This window comes from Leuciscus leuciscus (genome assembly GCF_965113295.1).
Source record: "Leuciscus leuciscus genome assembly, chromosome: 24".
NCBI classification, from domain to species: Eukaryota; Metazoa; Chordata; class Actinopteri; order Cypriniformes; family Leuciscidae; genus Leuciscus; species Leuciscus leuciscus.
In genome coordinates, this window is record NC_138723.1 from 21,274,573 (window position 1) to 21,293,230 (window position 18,658).

At 39.1% G+C, this 18,658-nt stretch overlaps 1 protein-coding gene across 4 annotated transcripts in view; it reads left to right on the top strand.

The window, feature by feature from the left end:
- Positions 1 to 18,658, top strand: part of ryr1a (ryanodine receptor 1a (skeletal)) — a 50,484-nt gene that overhangs the window by 253 nt on the left and 31,573 nt on the right. For all 4 annotated transcript variants that reach the window (XM_082156986.1, XM_082156985.1, XM_082156983.1 and 1 more), the window contains exons 2-43: positions 3,571 to 3,690; positions 3,782 to 3,883; positions 4,145 to 4,165; positions 4,503 to 4,577; positions 4,706 to 4,784; positions 4,878 to 4,990; positions 5,075 to 5,174; positions 5,584 to 5,680; positions 5,776 to 5,850; positions 5,940 to 6,096; positions 6,196 to 6,360; positions 6,919 to 7,040; positions 7,290 to 7,479; positions 7,623 to 7,758; positions 7,891 to 7,986; positions 8,604 to 8,722; positions 8,816 to 8,949; positions 9,031 to 9,272; positions 9,351 to 9,543; positions 9,618 to 9,834; positions 9,920 to 10,024; positions 10,147 to 10,250; positions 10,329 to 10,412; positions 10,788 to 10,947; positions 11,186 to 11,333; positions 11,479 to 11,684; positions 12,485 to 12,659; positions 12,738 to 12,946; positions 13,374 to 13,732; positions 13,812 to 13,938; positions 14,065 to 14,225; positions 14,424 to 14,586; positions 14,898 to 14,984; positions 15,071 to 15,297; positions 15,452 to 15,896; positions 16,211 to 16,801; positions 16,881 to 17,081; positions 17,208 to 17,319; positions 17,539 to 17,679; positions 17,775 to 18,048; positions 18,179 to 18,293; positions 18,397 to 18,529. In XM_082156986.1, the coding sequence (XP_082013112.1) occupies positions 3,571 to 3,690; positions 3,782 to 3,883; positions 4,145 to 4,165; positions 4,503 to 4,577; positions 4,706 to 4,784; positions 4,878 to 4,990; positions 5,075 to 5,174; positions 5,584 to 5,680; positions 5,776 to 5,850; positions 5,940 to 6,096; positions 6,196 to 6,360; positions 6,919 to 7,040; positions 7,290 to 7,479; positions 7,623 to 7,758; positions 7,891 to 7,986; positions 8,604 to 8,722; positions 8,816 to 8,949; positions 9,031 to 9,272; positions 9,351 to 9,543; positions 9,618 to 9,834; positions 9,920 to 10,024; positions 10,147 to 10,250; positions 10,329 to 10,412; positions 10,788 to 10,947; positions 11,186 to 11,333; positions 11,479 to 11,684; positions 12,485 to 12,659; positions 12,738 to 12,946; positions 13,374 to 13,732; positions 13,812 to 13,938; positions 14,065 to 14,225; positions 14,424 to 14,586; positions 14,898 to 14,984; positions 15,071 to 15,297; positions 15,452 to 15,896; positions 16,211 to 16,801; positions 16,881 to 17,081; positions 17,208 to 17,319; positions 17,539 to 17,679; positions 17,775 to 18,048; positions 18,179 to 18,293; positions 18,397 to 18,529 (6,880 nt within the window). The remainder of the gene's footprint in view (positions 1 to 3,570; positions 3,691 to 3,781; positions 3,884 to 4,144; positions 4,166 to 4,502; positions 4,578 to 4,705; positions 4,785 to 4,877; positions 4,991 to 5,074; positions 5,175 to 5,583; positions 5,681 to 5,775; positions 5,851 to 5,939; positions 6,097 to 6,195; positions 6,361 to 6,918; positions 7,041 to 7,289; positions 7,480 to 7,622; positions 7,759 to 7,890; positions 7,987 to 8,603; positions 8,723 to 8,815; positions 8,950 to 9,030; positions 9,273 to 9,350; positions 9,544 to 9,617; positions 9,835 to 9,919; positions 10,025 to 10,146; positions 10,251 to 10,328; positions 10,413 to 10,787; positions 10,948 to 11,185; positions 11,334 to 11,478; positions 11,685 to 12,484; positions 12,660 to 12,737; positions 12,947 to 13,373; positions 13,733 to 13,811; positions 13,939 to 14,064; positions 14,226 to 14,423; positions 14,587 to 14,897; positions 14,985 to 15,070; positions 15,298 to 15,451; positions 15,897 to 16,210; positions 16,802 to 16,880; positions 17,082 to 17,207; positions 17,320 to 17,538; positions 17,680 to 17,774; positions 18,049 to 18,178; positions 18,294 to 18,396; positions 18,530 to 18,658) is intronic.

Sequence of the window (18,658 nt, forward strand, 5' to 3'; positions counted from 1 at the left end):
TATAAAATGCATGTATAGATGTATGAAAAATTAATGTATAGATAATGCATTAGAAATATTTTTTTTTTTTATGACAATGTTTTAATGAATGCAGAAGTCATGGAAATTCATTGTTTGAAAGGTGTGTGAATTCTTAAATGCACATTGTATATGGTCAGTGTTAAAGTTGACAGCTTTCTCATTCAGTTTTCATGAATGTTTTTGGATGAATGTGGAGTGACATGACCAGGTGTGTGGATTTGCTGGCATTGTTGTCTATTTATACATAGTGCAGTGCAGAGGTTGGATTGTCACTGTTTGAAACATGACTTTACACTTGGCACTGTGCACAGAAGCATGATGACTACATACTGCCAAGACCAAGATATAAATCTAGACCAAATATACAAAGATCTGTGAATTTAAGATGTGCGAGTGAAGCCCAGTAGTGTATGTTTATGAGTCTATATGCTTGACCTTAGTGTTGTAAATGCCTGACCTGACTGTGTTGGGGTTATGTCAACATGAACATTAAGTCCTTCTAACAAGTGCTCAAACAGTCCTATAATGGATGCAGTGGAAGATTTGAACAGTATGGAGTTCAACCAATGCAGAAGCATAGATCAAGACAACTAGTGCTGTTTTACACTGTTGTTCGTGATGCTGCTGTCTATGAGCTCTGAGTCTATATACAGAGATGGGATTAGCAGCTTTCTGGCCCGTCATGAACCAACACCTGTTTGTTACAGTCTATTTAAAAAGTCTATTCCATGTCCCCCTATTTTTATGACGGCCTCTAGAGCTTTTCAGCACATATTTAGAGTTTGATTAACAGAAACATTTCATGAACACTCATGATGAGTGACTAGATAATGAAAGAAAAGTAGATGAAGTGGTCCAGCTTGTGAAATCCTTTAATGCTGTTTACGAGATGTCACAGAATGCATCATTTTGGATCATTCTTCATTACAAAGTGTTTTATGGAAAGGTATTTTTGATGCAGTTTCTTGATACATTCTGTGATTTGTGAAACAAGAAGTCAGACAGTCATCGTCCCAAATGAACAGTCATTCAGTGATTACAGTTCCACTGTTTCTTTTGTGTGACTCTGGCTCCAGGAAAATTGCATGTAGCAGGTGCCACAGCCTGAAATAGAGGGATAGAGGAGGAGGCCGGGAGAGACAGGGGAGAAAGCTGACTAAAAAAGTAATTTAATTCTTGTGAATCTAATTGGGTTGTTGTCGTCGTTTCAAACAGTAAGCGACGACATGCTAAAACTATTTGAAGACCATTTAAAACAAATCTTCAAAATCTTTATATATTTTCAAATTTCATTTTATGCAGTTTTATTACCTCATATTAATACACACATTGAATAGTATTCTTCTAAAATTGTATTTGTCACACAGCAGGTCTATATGATTGTGTACGGCAAAAATAAAATCAGAAATTTAGCAAATCTAAAAATCTAAACATTCCTTTTATACAAGCACATACTTTATTTATTTATTATCTCTTTTGCTCATCATGCATTTATTTAATCAGAAATACTGTAAAAACAGTAATATTGTGAAATAGTATAACAACTTAATATAATTTCTGAATATTCAGCATCATTACTCCAGACTTCAGAGTCACATGATCCTTCAGAAATCATTCTAATTTTCTGATGTAGTGCTCTAGAAACATTTCCTAATGTTGAAAACAGTTGTGCTATTTAATATATTTGTGGAAACCGTGATACATTTTTTCAGGATTCTTTGAAATGGAAATCTTTTGTAACAGTGTAAAAGTCTTTACTGTCACTTTTGACCAATTTCATGTTTCCTTCCTGTCGGCATGAAACGTAAGTCTCTAAGTGAAACGGCTTTTTGAACAAGAAAAAATGTTGGGCGGAACATGATTTTGTCCATCAGGAATTGATTGGATTGTTGGATCGCTTTGATTTGCTTATTTCTGTGATGTCATGTGAGTGACAGGTTGTCCTCGGGCCAGTAATGACATCATCAGAGAAGAGAATAGATGATGGTGCAAGTGGGAAGGGAAGTTATTTTGATGAAAGATTTTGAGAGAACATGAATTTACGAATAACGAATAAACAATTTATAATACAGTAGCATGAGCCAATTTAGATTTTTGATGCTAACTTTAATGTCTTTAAAAAAAACTTAACTGTTGAACAGTATGTATTTCCAACAACATGTTTAACTATTTTAATGGGATGATTGTAAATCAAATTAATGCTTGGTGCATTTCCCTCTCATATATTATAAAAACGTATTCTGCCATTTATTAGATGCAAATGTTATAATGCGATCTCACAATGACTATATTATTATAACAGAAGCGCTGTGTCTCAGGTTACTAGCAGAATGTGTCGGTGTAGACATGGGTTTTCCACGGCCCACTGGGTTACATTCCAGCCCTGGAATATCTCATCAGATGACACACTTACATGCTTAATACACTGTCATGCAGACTAGCTTGTCAAGGACATGACCTGGCCCAATTTGTCTATAAAGGCAGGCTTCATCTTTAATATGAAATGCTGACAATTTTACATAAACATTGTATATTCATACAACATATATTGAACTGAATCAAAGGAACATTAATGAGGTTATCTATTAAATCAAGACTTTTTGAGGTCAATTTGTATGACAATAGAGTTACAGAGGGTGGTGTTGTACATAGAATTAGTAGCACTACTACACGCATGTATCAAGATCAAATAAATAGATTTTCATATAACCTATCAAATAACTTTGCTTCTCTTAGAACTTGAAAATATTTAATAAATAAAGCAATCTTCTCAGACAGGCCTCATCTAAGCCTCCTCACAAGTGTTTTGGCTGTAACCTGAGCCACATTCAGGATTAGGTGCTTGCTGCCTTGATCAAGGTTACAAATACCAAGTTATGTAGCAGCAATGTGTGCTATGGGCATGTTGTTACAAAGAAAACATCAATGACTTGTCTAAAGCAGTATTTCAGAAAGTGGCAATATTCAATACTGAATCTAATTGGATTTCTGTGATTCCAGTAGAACAAAGATTGAGATTACTAGTACTCTCTATCAGATGATGTATCGTCAAAATATTGTCTTTGTTTATCATGAGGTTGCGTGAGATTGTGCCCCGAAAAGTACTCAGTCACTGGATAAAATAAATGACATTTCAATTTTGATAGCATTTTGTCTAATGCTAAAAGGATAGTTCACCCAAAAATGTAAAATCTGTCATCATTTACTCCCCCTCATGTCGTTCCAAACCTGTATGAGTTTGTTTCTTTCTGTGGAGCACAAAAAAGATATATATATTTTGAGGAATGTCTCAGTGTTTGTTTTTTGTCAATACAATAGAAGCCAAAGAGCATCAAAATGGTTGGGTTACCAACATTTTATCAAAATGTATTTTGTGTTCTGCAGAAATAAATAGGGCTAGAATGACTTCTACATGAGGTTGAGTAAATGACAACAGAATTTGTATTTTTGTGTGAATTAACCCTTTAACTATTCTGAAATGTTTAGTCTTCTTTAAAAACATGATATATTACCCAAAGACTGACATCTTGACATTTATTTTCTTTGTAGGACGACCAGGTGGTTCTACAGTGCACAGCTACTATCCTGAAGGAGCAGATCAAACTCTGTCTGTCCTGTGAGGGTTTTGGGAATCGCTTGTGCTTTCTGGAAACTACATCCAATGCCCAGGTATGCTTTTCTTACATGTCATTCTGAGTTTATGAAATAATGTTTTGGATTCACAGTGTTCTGTACACTTTTTTTTTTTTTGTCATTCTAGAACGTTCCTCCTGATCTGGCCATATGCTGCTTTATCCTGGAGCAGTCCTTGTCTGTGCGGGCCCTTCAGGAAATGCTATCTAATACAAATGATCTTAATGAGGTTTGTTAAGAGCACATACATCAGGAATGGGGTGAGAGTCACTCTTAAAAGGAGATAGTCCACCCAAAAATTAAAAAATTAAATTGGAACAACATTACGGTGAGTATTAAATGATGACATAAATTTCGTTTTTGGGTGAACTATCCTTTTAATATCAAACCAACTCAGTTCAAATTCAATTACTTGTTGTGCCCAAACAACCATGAAATGCATGAACATTTCTTGTCCTCCTTACCTTGTTTTCTCTTTTGCATACTATAGGCAGTCGATTTGGACAAATGGGTAGGTTTCCATTTTTGCCTCGAAATGTTCCTTGAATTTAGCTTATTCTTATTGCTGTGTTTCTACCTCAGATTATAGCCGCCTTGTCACTATCTCTGATAAAAGGCAGGCCAGAAGTCATTCATCACTAATGTCGGAGACAGTGGAAAGGCGGGTTATAACTGAGTCCACCCTGATGCTAAACACTGTAACAGCGCATTTTTTTGTCCTCTCATAGTCTTTACTCACCTAACGCAATTCTGTGTTAATCTTTCAGTTATTGCTGTGACAAAAAACCTATCTATATAGATTTGTCCCTTGAATTGTATGTGGTCATGTTTTTCCACCTTCTTTCTAGTCTTCACAAGGAGGAGGCCACCGCACGTTGTTGTATGGCCATGCTATCCTTCTCAGACACACTCACTCTAGCATGGTGGGTCAAATTTTAATATACACATACAGGCCATCCCTGGATGAGTATTTTAAGAGAAAATGTACTATAGCGAAATAATAATTTATTCCCTCTGTTTTTATTGATTGCCATCTCTTTGCACGATGCAGTACCTAAGCTGTTTGACAACATCAAGGTCACTCACAGACAAGTTGGCCTTTGACGTGGGCTTGCAGGAGGATTCGACAGGTGTTTGATTTCTAGGGGATTGTTATCTCAAATATACTGAGTGCTTGCAAATATACAAAAGGGAAATCTGAGTTTAAAAAAATCTCCCTCCAGGTGAGGCTTGTTGGTGGACCATTCACCCTGCATCCAAGCAGAGGTCAGAGGGTGAGAAGGTCAGGGTGGGCGATGATCTCATCCTGGTTAGCGTGTCCTCTGAGAGATATCTGGTAAGGCCCGTCTCTATATAGTCAACACAATCTCTTGTAGATGGAGCCTTACAGTTTCACTTGAAACATCTGTCCCATCAACAGCACCTGTCCTATGCCAGCGGAGACCTCATGGTGGACGCTTCTTTCATGCAGACCCTTTGGAACATGAACCCAGTCTGTTCTGGCTGTGAGCTGGCAGAGGGTAAGCTTAAAGTACAAGCTTTCGTAAATTCCACATTTTGTTTACCATAAAACTTGGGACATTTTAAATGCTTTAGGGCTGCAAGACTTTAAAAAAATAAAAAAAATAAATCTAATTGCTATATATATATATATATATAGTATGAATTGTAGCAAGTGCCAAAACCTTTACCAAATTTCGTACCATTCTGATGAAGTAAACAATATAAAAATGACTAAATAAAAACAAAATAAGAATAAAAATTACAACTGTAAAATTACATTACTAATATTTATGTCTTCATTTCCTTATTTTCCACAGTTAAACCAATATGCATTATACAACCAATATCAATATGCATTGTAGACCAATTTTAAAGTGCCTTTATAACAAACGTAATACATTATTTTGTGATGTTTCCTTGGTTCAGGGTATCTGACTGGAGGGCATGTTCTGCGTCTTTTCCACGGGCACATGGATGAGTGTTTAACAATTCCTGCTGCAGACCAGGGCGACGACCAGAGACGGTGAGATACACATCCACATGCTACTGTATGTGAACATGCACAAACAGCTAATCTACACCACAATCAATCTTTTCGTATTTTGCTTGAAATTTCAGAAATGCACACTATGAAGGTGGAGCCGTGTGCAGCCACGCCAGATCTCTCTGGAGACTGGAGCCTCTTCGCATCGGGTTGGTGCTATTTTTATACAGCAGATCCTTAACAAGCAAAAATAATGTTTTTCTCCTTCAGAGCTGATGTTCAATCTCATTGTACACAGGTGGAGTGGTAGCCACATGAAGTGGGGTCAGTCCTTCAGGGTGCGTCACATCACAACAGGCAGGTATCTGTGCCTGGATGAAGAGAAAGGACTCCTGATTGTGGACCCGGAAAAGGCGAATACGAAGAACTCTGCTTTCTGCTTTCGTGCTTCTAAGGTCTGAATAATGCTCTCAGCTTTATAACATACTCTCTGGGAGGTTGCTCTTTTGAAATTTTTTTGATGTCAAAACTTTTTATGTCATTTGATTGAGTAGGAGAAGACAGAGGTGGCTCAGAAACGTGATGTGGAAGGAATGGGGATCCCAGAGATCAAGTACGGAGAGTCCATGTGCTTCGTGCAGCATGTCTCTACTAGCCTGTGGCTCACATATGCCTCAGTGGATGCCAAGTCTGCTCGACTGGGGCCACTGAAGAGAAAGGTATGAGTTTTAACCTCATGGACACTACCGTTAAAAAATTTGGGGTCTGTATTGTTTGATTCAAAATAAATTTAAGCTTTTGTTTAGCAAGGATGCATTAAACTGAGCAAGGGTGGCGGTAAAAACATTTACATTGTTACAAAAAAATCCTATTTCAAATCAATTCTGTTCTTTTGAACTTTATATTCATAAAATAATAGACAGAACTTGCACTGCGTCAAAGGTGCAACCTATATTTTCGGGATTCTGATTGGCTTACATGGGCTTGAGCTTCTCTTTACACTGCCACCTACAGGTTTGGCATGCTCTTGACGGCATATACACGGGTTTGTGTAAACGAACACTTTTCTGAAAACGGAGAGGGTGAAATGTCCGTTTATGAAAATAACCGGCCACGTGTAAACGTGGCCTAAGAGACTTTATACTCAAAAACATAAAAACAAATCTTACATAGCCCAAACCTTTGAACAGTAGTTTAAATTCACAGACCTAAGCAGACCTAAAACTGCAGAATTCACAGATTCAATCAATTCTAATATGTGCATTTCTTTTCATTAGGCAATACTGCATCAGGAGGGTCACATGGACGATGCTCTGACTGTGGCCCGCTCTCAAACAGCAGAATCCCAGGCTGCTAGGATGATCTACAGCACTGCGGGACTCTTCACTCAGTTCATTAAGTACGCCCACATACAGCTGTAGATCTGGTCTAAAATTGCAGCAAATTGTAATCTTTAAGGATTCTTGGAAAAATCTTAAACCAGCCTATCAAAACAGAAAAAAAAGCCTATTCATTCAGACGTTGAGACCATATAGTCAATTTAGCACCATTAACACTGGTTTAATAATTTTTGTTGTTGTTTTATCAAGGGTAAATATCAGGGTACGGGTAAATTATTTATTTTTTGTTGATTTGTGTTGTCTTACAGGGGTCTGGACTCTCTGAGTGGGAAAAGTAAATCTCCAGGTCCGTCCCCATCTCTGCCTCTAGATTCTATTGTTCTGTCCTTGCAGGATCTCATCTTCTATTTCCGCCCTCCTGACGAGGAGCTGGAACATGAAGAGAAGCAGACCAAACTGCGCTCTTTAAGGAACCGTCAGAATCTATTTCAAGAGGAGGTTAGACATGCTCTCAAAAATACACGCAAATACAGATAAACCAAATTTTATTTATACTAATGAAAAAATATTGTCTTTACATTCACTGCGTATAACTTTTACAAAAACATCCAAACTTAATTACCAATGTCAATGTTGATTAGGGCATGATCACTCTCGTATTGGACTGTGTTGATCGGCTGAATTTCTACAACACTTCGGCCCACTTCTCAGAATTTGCTGGGGAAGATGCAGCTGAGTCCTGGAAAGAGATTGTAAACTTATTTTATGAGCTGCTGGGTATGGCTGTGTTTACTCATGATTGAATCATGTAATACAGACTAATCTTAACCACACTGGTGCACTTAATGATTTACTGTTTTCAGTGTTTTTTGGAAAATGTAATGCCCTTGTCATTTTTTTCTTTTATAGCATCTCTGATTAGAGGAAACAGGGCAAACTGTGCTTTGTTCTGTGATAATCTTGACTGGCTTGTCAGCAAACTGGATCGTTTAGAGGCATCCTCAGGTAGGTCCACATAGACACCTCTGAGATTTATTTAAGAACCTTTGTCATAAAAAAAAACAGACAATTAGTGGTTGAATTTACATGGATTTAGTCACAGGTAATAAGAAACTGGTCAAAAAAAGTAATAGAGCATTGGCAAATATAATTTAACTTTCATTTAAAATGTAATCCTAGCAGCCTATTTTTATATTGTAATAATAATAAATATTATTACAATATACAATATTTTACTATATTTACATTTACTATATTTATTCCATTGATGGCAAGGCTGAATTTTCAGCATCATTATTCCAGTCTTCAGTGTCACATGATCCTTCAGAAATCATTCTAATATGCTGATTTGCTGCTCAAGAAACATTTCTTCTTATCAAAGTTGAAAACAGTTGACTGATCAGTGGAAACCGTGATTAAGGATTGTTTGATGAATATAAAGTTCAGAAGAACAGCATTTATTTGAAATAGAAATCTTTTTAACAATATTAATGTCTTCACTGTTGCTTTTGATCAATTTAATGTGTCCTTACTGAGTAAATAATACAATTTCTTAGAAGACAATCCTTACTAACCCCAAGCTTTTGAACGGTAGTGTATATGTGCATATTTTACATTTTCAGGCATTCTGGAGGTGCTGTATTGTATCCTTATTGAAAGCCCTGAGGTGCTTAACATCATCCAGGAGAACCACATCAAATCTATCATCGCGCTTCTGGACAAACATGGACGCAATCACAAGGTTGATATCTTTTCGCAATCTAGGTTAAAGCTTTTCTTTACTGTGTCTTCAATCGTATCTGACCACATGCTCTGTTGTGGCTTTTCTTTGTAGGTTCTAGATGTACTCTGCTCTCTATGTGTTTGTAACGGTGTTGCCGTGAGGTCCAATCAGAATCTGATCACTGAGAATCTGCTTCCGGGCCGTGATCTCCTCCTGCAGACCAACATCATCAATTATGTCACCAGGTCTGACTCAGTACAACCCAAATTATATATAACAGTTATCTGTAGAGGCATTTGTTTGGACTCATGTTTGATGTTTTGCAGTATGAGACCCAACATTTTTCTGGGCACGTGTGAAGGCTCTACACAATATAAGAAGTGGTACTATGAGTTGATCGTAGACCACGTGGAGTCATTCCTGACCGCTCAGGCGTGTCACCTTCGTGTTGGCTGGGCTTTGACAGAGGGCTACAGCCCCTACCCCGGAGGAGGAGAGGGATGGGGGAGCAATGGAGTTGGAGATGATCTTTACTCGTACGGCTTTGATGGGCTATCACTGTGGACAGGTTAAGATTACCTTCCTCTATCTATTCCAGCACATTGATATTTCATTGAGCATATCTATAGCATTATGCTTTCATCAGGTCGCGTACCACGTCAGGTGACGTCACCCAATCAACACATTCTTGCGGCTGAGGATGTGGTGAGCTGCTGTTTGGATCTGTGCGTGCCCAGCATCTCCTTCCGTGTTAACGGACATCCCGTTCAAGGCATGTTCGAGAACTTCAATCTCGACGGTCTGTTTTTCCCTGCGGTCAGCTTCTCTGCTGGGATCAAGTAAGAGCTGATTTTTCAACAAATTACATGTAAAATCTAATAGGACAAATTCAAAAATGCATTCCACTTCACAGAGTTCGGTTTCTCCTTGGCGGGCGGCATGGAGACTTCAAATTCCTCCCTCCTCCAGGTTATGCCCCATGCTATGAGGCAGTTCTGCCCAGAGATAGGCTGCGGATTGAGCCCATTAAAGAGTACAAGCATGACTTCAATGATGTCCGGAACCTTCTGGGGCCGACCCAATCTCTCTCCCACACTGCTTTCACTCCCTGCCCAGTGGACACTGTGCAGGTAGGATTTCAGAAAATACAAATAAAGGTCTGTGTAAATAAAGTGACCTGCTGTATTGATTTTGCCATCTAAATTATTTCCGCAGATTGTTCTTCCTCCTCACCTAGAGCGTATCAGAGAGAAACTGGCTGAGAACAGCCACGAGCTGTGGGCCGTTACTCGAATTGAGCAGGGCTGGACTTATGGACCAGTGAGTCTATGAATATGAAATATAATTGAAGGATATAATGATTATTTTAAAATACTAAATGCACAATTAACATTTTTCAATTCATACTCAATACTGTCTGTCTGCTGTCCCCACTCTTTCAGTTTCGTGATGACAACAAGAAGCTGCATCCTTGTCTAGTGGACTTCCAAAGCCTCCCGGAGCCTGAGAAGAACTACAACTTGGCAATGTCCGGAGAGACACTGAAGTAAGTGAAATACTGAGCTGTTATATGTTTGTTGCTGTGTGGTTAGTTAACCCCTGGTTCTCTGGATTCTGTCTACAGGACTCTTCTGGCCTTAGGTTGTCATGTAGGCATGGGAGACGAGAAAGCAGAGGAGAACTTGAAGAAGATCAAACTTCCTAAAACGTCAGTATTACAGAATATCTCAATAACCACCACTAATCATTAAACACTAATAAAGTAGTTTTAATTCAGTTACAAAGGTACAATAGTGTTAGTTTACCTTGCAATTGTTTACACAACTCGCACAATGCTTTTGCTTACAATTTCTCTCAACATGTGGACAGAAGAGCTGTCAGCTGTCAATATATGGGAAAACAAAGTAACTTCCATTACTTATTTGACAAAGTAACTCAGACATTTTTTTGTACATTTAAAAGTAATGCATTACTTTACTAGTTACGTGAAAAAGGTAATCTGATTACGTAAATGACAAAATGGTAGAGAGAAAAAGCAAAACAATGATGTCTAAACTTAAACTAGTTTCTGTTTAATTCTTAGGTATATGCAAAGTAATGGATACAAACCTGCTCCTCTGGACCTCAACTATGTGAAGCTGACACCAAATCAGAACACACTTGTGGAAAGGCTGGCTGAAAATGGGCACAATGTCTGGGCTCGAGACCGTGTCCGCCAAGGCTGGACTTACAGCATTGTTCAGGTACTGTAGGTGTACACTTTGCCACTTTTTAGTAGGAACAAAATAAAAACAACAACAATAAATTATAAAAATAAGGAAGAGCAAAAATACTTTCCAGAGCATGGCTCATCCTTTACGAGTCTGATATTGTGAAAATATCACAATATACAATATTAATAAAAATTATATCTAAATTTAGAAGATTCTATGAGATTACCATTTCAGGCTTAATTTTCTTCTGATTTTGCTTTTTTTTTAGGACATTGTGAACAAGCGCAACCCCCGTCTTGTGCCATACATTCTCCTGGATGAAAAGACGAAAAAGACCAATCGTGACAGTGTATGTGCTGCTGTGCGAACTCTGATTGGCTATGGCTACAATATTGAGCCACCTGACCAGGAAAGCAGTGAGTGTCCATCTAATCATGCACCAAATCAACCTCTTCATATCACTCTTGAAGAATTCTACTACAAAGGGAACTTAAAGTCATCCACTGAGTTTTGTATTTGTAAACTTTTACTCACCTAAACCTCTGTGACTATTTATTCCAGGTGGACATGGGAATGGCAGTGGTCGGAGTGATAAGATCCGCGTGTTCAGGGCAGAGAAATCCTACGCGATGACCCAGGGGAAATGGTACTTTGAGTTTGAGGCGGTAACAGTGGGAGAGATGAGAGTTGGGTGGGCAAGACCAAATGTCCATGCAGACAGAGAGCTGGGATCAGATGATCTAGCCTATGTCTTCAATGGGTTCAAGGTACTGAAACTTTATGTTAATAAACATGAATTAGCCTTAATGGCTTCTTTTTGGAAACCCTCCACAAACATTATTGCACATTATTGCATTATGCTTAGATAATAGATAGATTATGCTTATGCACAAATTTAGACTGTGGTCTTTACATTGCATTAGAAGATTGACAAGTATTAGTTTTGCTTAACATCACACCACCAAAGAAAGGAAATATTGTCATTCACTACCGTTCAAAAGTCTGGGGTCCGTCTGATCTTTTTTAATGTTTTTTTTAATAAGTCTCTAATTCTAATTCTAATTCTAACAGAAAAAGACTGCATTTGTTTGATAAAAAATACAGTAAAACCCTAACCCTAACCTAACCCTAACCCTAATATTGTGAAATGTTATTACAAATGTATTAATAAATAACATTGTTATTAATAAATGTTATTACAAGTTTAAAAAAAAAATTCTAATTGAATATATTTTGGAACGTAATTTATTCTTGTTATGGCATCATTCTATCAATCTATTCCATGCTATTCTCTCTATTCAATCATTCTAATCATTCATGCTGATTTGCTGCTTAAGAAACATTTCTTATCATTAATGTTGAAAACGGATGAGCTGTGTAATATTTTTGTGGGAAACATTATTTTCCAGGATTTTCTTTTTTCAGAAATCTATTTGAAATCTTTTGTAACATCATAAATGTGAATAAAAAAAAAATCATTTTTATTTTGAGTAAAATCTCTATTTTTAAACAAATTCTTTTTTTTAATCAAAACAGTATAATATAATTTCCTGATTTTTACCCATAGGCTCAGCGTTGGCACATAGGGAATGAGCCATTTGGCCGGCAGTGGCAGTCTGGTGACGTTGTGGGCTGCATGATCGACCTGCCAGAGCAGAACATCATGTTTACTCTGAATGGAGAGATGCTCATCAGTGACTCTGGATCTGAGATGGCCTTCAAAGACATTGAGATCGGAGACGGTGAGAGTCACGAAGAGGAATGATATTGAGATGTTAATTGGCTGTGGCATTTAATAATATGTCTGTTCTCCGGACCAGGCTTCATCCCTGTATGCAGTCTGGGGATGTCCCAGGTGGGCCGTATCAACCTTGGGCAGAATGTGAGCAGCCTGCGTTACTTCACAATCTGTGGCCTGCAGGAAGGTTTCGAGCCCTTCGCCATCAACATGAAAAGAGATATTACCATGTGGTTCAGCAAAAGCTTGCCCCAGTTTGTGCCTGTACCAATGGACCACCCTCATATTGAGGTAAAAACACACTGAAAAACCCTTATAAATGCATGCTAATCTGCCTTGGCTACTAAGTAAATAAATAAGTCCTAGTACTAAAATAACTTTATTTTATGGTGACCTAGTTTCATTGTACTTACTCAAATAAGTACGGAGCAATATTAATTAACTACATGTGTTTACTATAGGGTTAGGGTTTGGCTTAGGGCTAGTAGCATACTTTACTGTTATTACTACAGTAAGTACATGTAGTAATGTGTAACTGGCACCTTAAAATAAAGTGTTACCAAAATGTATTAATAGAAATATAAAAAAACTAATTAAATGAAAAAAGCACATTACCAAATGTACTCAAATTTAAATGAAAACTGAAAATATAAAAATAAAAGCTAATTCAAAATATCAATAAACTCTCAGGCCTCTTTTTTGTTGATTGCTTCAATAGGTGTGCCGTGTGGATGGAACAGTGGATAGCGCCCCCTGTCTGAAACTGACTCATAGGACATTTGGATCTCAGAATGCCAACACGGACCTTCTGTTCTTTAGACTCAGCATGCCCATAGAATTTCACGAAACCTTCAAAGTGCCAGTGGGAGCTTCACCCCTCACCCGAACCCTCACTATCCCTGAGGATGAAGCTCTTGAGGTGGACCCTGAATCTGAGTTTGAGCTTCTGAAGAAGTCAGCCACTCGTAAGGAGCAAGATGAGAAAGAAAAAGAGCCATCAGTCCCTAAAGAGCTTCCTGGCAGCAAAGAGGGTGAAAATGAGAAGGACACCACCACAGAGAAGAGCAAAAAGAGAGGGTGAGAGAAGATAGATGCGACATTGTATCTGTAATCTTGTCTTCTGATTCAGAAATGACAAAATATCTGTGATTTCCAGTTTTTTTTCCAAGGCGAAGAAGGCAGCATTCACCCCACCACCGGTGGTTCCAACGGTGCCTCGTCTGATGGAGGATGTTGTCCCAGATGATCGAGACGATGCTGATATAATCTCAAACACAACTACCGTATGGATGAAACTTTTACAATTTTTCCCTTACTAAATATCTGTGTAAGCGGAATTTCATCTAAATAATGTGTTGATGCATGAAAATGTTGTCCTGTAAAGAAAATCCTTCTTTTCATCCCAACAGTATTATTATTCAGTCCGAGTATTTGCCGGTCAGGAGCCCAGTGGAGTATGGGTAGGCTGGGTCACTCCTGACTACCACCTGTACGATCCACACTTTGATCTTTGTAAAGTCAGAAATGTAACTGTTACAGTTGGGGATGATAAAGGCAACATTCATGACAGGTAACTTAACTTGAGGTAACTTTAGTATATAGCTTCATACTGCTACATATTTCAGTGCATTTTTCGCCAGAATATGACTAGTAAGGAAGCAGGCTTAACTTTAGCCATTTTATATCCTGAAATTCCCCCTAATAAATCATGCTGGAGGTTACTTTACATGTTTCAGCACAACCTTGTCTCTTTTTCGGCTTTCCTCAGTGTAAAACGCAGCAACTGCTACATGGTGTGGGGAGGAGAATTTAGCAGCTCGCAGCAAACACGCATCAGCCAGGAGGACTTTGTGATTGGCTGCTTGGTGGACCTGGACACAGGACTGATGACCTTTACAGCCAATGGCAAAGAGATCCATGCTTTCTACCAGGTAAGATAAAGTGACCAGAGTGAATTAGGCTTCATTTGTTTCCTGTAACTGAACAGTACATAAGGAACTAGGTAAGTTTGCAGTAGATTTTTTTACATTTTCTGATTTGAAAATGTGACTGGAAAAAGTAAATAGTGTGGTGTGTTTGTTTACCAGGGTGCAATGATGACATGGTTGCAGTGTTTTAAGTGTTTAAATTAAATTATTTAAAACATCTGACTTCTTTAATTTCCTAAAGGAAATTAAAAACACTTAATCACCATAATTTATGTCTATTTAATGTGAAATTAAGCTGTTTCTCTGTGTTTCAGGTGGAACCCAACACTAAGCTCTTCCCTGCTGTGTTTTGTTTGCCATCTAGCCAGAACATGATACAGGTGGAACTCGGCAAACTAAAGGTCACTATCCTAGTGTTAAAGTTGCCTCCTTTTTGTGACATAAAGTGTTCTTTATTCATATTCTTCTTTTACCACACTTTATCCAGAACATTATGCCCATCTCTGCGGCCATGTTCCGCAGCGACCATAAGAACCCAGTCCCTCAGTGTCCTCCCAGGCTAGATGTCCAGATGTTGACACCTGTCATATGGAGCCGGATGCCTAATCACTTTCTGGACCCTGAAACTGGCCGTGTGAGTGAGAGGCAGGGCTGGAAGGTGCAATGCATGGAACCTCTCGTTATGATGGCGCTGCACATTCCAGAAGAAAGCAGGTATTACATTAGTATGCAAATATTACCTGCTTGTTTCATTAGAAATCTGAAAAACTTTCCTTGATCCTTTGAAATAAATGAATTCAGTGTACAATGAAAAATTTAATGGATTAAACAAGTGGCAGAATTTGATATCACTTCCTCTCTTTTCCAGGTGCATTGACATCCTGGAACTGTCGGAACGCACCGACCTGATGAAATTTCATTACCACACTCTGAAACTGTATGGTTCTGTCTGCGCACTGGGCAACAACCGCGTCGCACACGCCCTTTGCAGCCACGTGGACGAATCGCAGCTCTTTTACGCCATCGAGAACACCTACCTGCCTGGCCCCATCCGCAGCGGATACTACGACCTGCTCATCTCCATGCACCTGGAGTCTGCCAAGCGCAACCGTCTCATGACCAATAAGGAGTTCATTGTGCCCATGACGGACGAGACACGTAGCATCACCCTCTATTCAGACGCTGAGAAGGCCCATGCGCTACCTGGGGTCGGGCTCACCACCTGCCTGCGCCCCAAACTTCACTTTGCCCCAACTGGGTTTGTGGGCACTAATGCAGACCTCTACACTCTCAGCCCCATCTTACCTCTACAGGTAGGTGGAGGAAATGAGACAGAAGCCAGGGTTATTATAGTTAACTAAAACAAGAACTAAAACTAAAATCATCAAAAACTAATTTTTCTGTGTGAAATGAAATACATTTTTACTAAAACAAAATAAAGTAAATGACAAAATTAACAAAACTTTAATTACATTTGAAAACTGAAAAAAAGAAAATATAAATATAAAAAAGTATTAATTAAATAGGATCTCAATGATACTAAAATAACACTAATTGTTTGTGAAAACTGCCACAAAGTTGACATTTTAATTTCTCTGTTGTTGACTCTTCTCCTTCTGTACTTTAGATGCTCAAGGACCATGCCCTCAACATGCTTACTGAAGCCGTTCAGGATGGTGGACAGGCCATGCGGGATCCCGTAGGGGGCAGCGTTGAGTTCCACTTCGTGCCCATCCTGAAGCTAATCAGCACCCTGCTCATAATGGGCGTGTTTGATGACAACGACGTTAAGCACATCCTGAAGCTGATCGAACCATCCGTCTTCAGTGATGGAGAGAGCCAGGCTGAAGAACTGGAGGCCGCCAAAATTTTAGATGCTAAACAACTGGTCAGCAAAGAGGAAGGAATAGAGGTAAAAGAGAAAGCGGAACAAATAGAAAATAAAAATGAGGGAGAGCTATTGGATGAAGGCATGGGAGAGGATGAGGAAGAAGATCTTGAGGAGGATGAGCTTGAACCTGAGGAGGAAGAGGAATATGAGCAGGCGGGAAAAGAAGGGAAGGAGGACGAACATGCTGCGGAAAAAACAGACAGAGAGAAAGCAACAGATGGAGAAGCTGAGAAAGAAACTGATGCAGCTGAGGCAGAAGTGAAGGAGGAGGAGGATGTGGGAGAGGGACTGCTGCACATGAAGCTTCCTGAGTCTGTTAAACTTCAGGTACTGCTGATTAAAAGTACTGTATTTTTGTCTTGCTTTTTTTACTTTTTGTCTCACTTTTTGTCTTCCTTATCCTTAGATGTGTACTCTCCTGCAATATTTCTGTGACTGTGAGCTGCGTCACAGGGTGGAAGCCATCATCGCTTTCTCAGACAGGTTTGTCAACCAGGTGCAGACCAATCAGAGACAGCGATATAATGAGCTCATGCAGGCCTTTACGATGAGTGCTGCAGAAACAGCCCGCAAGACTCGCGAATTCCGGTCCCCTCCACAGGAACAGGTACTGTACAGCCACTATACGTGTGTGTGTATATATATATATATATATATATATATATATATATATATATATATATATACTTTTTTGTAAGAAAAAGCTAAAATTGTATAAACTCTGTATATTCAGGTGAACATGTTGATGAACTTTAAGAATTGTCCAGACGATGAAGATAGCCCCGTTCCTGAGGATGTCCGGAATGGCCTGATGACATTTCACCATGACCTTTTGGGTCACTGTGGTCGGTTTAACCGTGCAAATGGAAATCTTTTCAAAGAAAATACTGTCACTGTTTAATACGAAGACCAGTATCATTACAGTCCATGTTTATTCCTGTTAGCATGTCACTCCTGTTTCCATATGCATTTTTTTCTACCTTAGCAAGACTAGGTACATCTTAGGATTCACTGTTCTCAAACATAATGTAAGGAGTCATATGGATTCTCCTTCTCTGTCATAGGTGTGCATATTGAAGAGGAGGAGCAAGAAGAGGTGGTGGACACCTCTCTCCGTGGGCGCCTCTTGAGACTGGTGGAGAAAGTTAGGAGCTTACGCAAGAAGCCGGAGGCAGAGCCTGAACCTGAAGAAGACAAAAAACCCAGTAAAAGATTTAGTTTTTTACTTCATTTTAGACTTCCGTGTCCCATCTTGTTTTCCCCTACCATAATTACGTGAACATCTGCTCTTGTGTCACAGGTACTCTGCAGGAGTTGATCTCCCACACCATGATCCACTGGGCTCAGGAGTCTTTCATTCAGAACCCTGAGCTGGTGCGGCTCATGTTCAGTCTGCTACACCGGCAGTATGATGCCCTGGGTGAGCTGATCCGAGCGTTGCCCAAAGCCTACACTATCAATGCTGTGTCTGTGCAAGACACAATGGAGCTACTGGAGTGTCTGGGGCAGATCCGATCCCTGCTCATTGTTCAAATGGGGCCAGAAGAAGAGAGGCTGATGATCCAAAGTATTGGGTGAGTGCATGATCGCACTCTTAAAAAGTCCTTTATCTTCAAATGGTACCAATAATTGCAACTGCAATAGATACAGTTTGAGAAATTTCCACCACCCAAGAGTTGCAACCACCCTCTGTTTCTCTTTCAGAAATATTATGAGCAACAGGGTATTCTACCAGCACCCCAACCTGATGAGAGCTCTGGGAATGCATGAGACAGTCATGGAGGTTATGGTGAACGTACTTGGAGGTGGCGATTCAAAGGTACACAGTTTATATTTTTAACACATTTTTATGCAATGTTCAAACATTTGAAGAATCAATTGGTTTTGAAAGATTTAATTTGATTTGCATTTGCTCTGGGCAGGAGATCAGATTCCCTCGAATGGTGACCAACTGCTGTCGTTTCCTGTGTTATTTCTGTCGTATCAGCAGACAGAATCAGCGTTCAATGTTTGATCATCTGGGCTACCTCCTGCAGAACAGTGGGATTGGGCTGGGTAAAGCCTGATTCTTAAAGAAACCCACTTTCCTTTTTAATAACTTTTCATCTCCAGAATGTACATTTATGTTTAGCCTAGTTAAAATTAAATTAAATTAAAACTCAGCTATAAATTTATATTATTAAG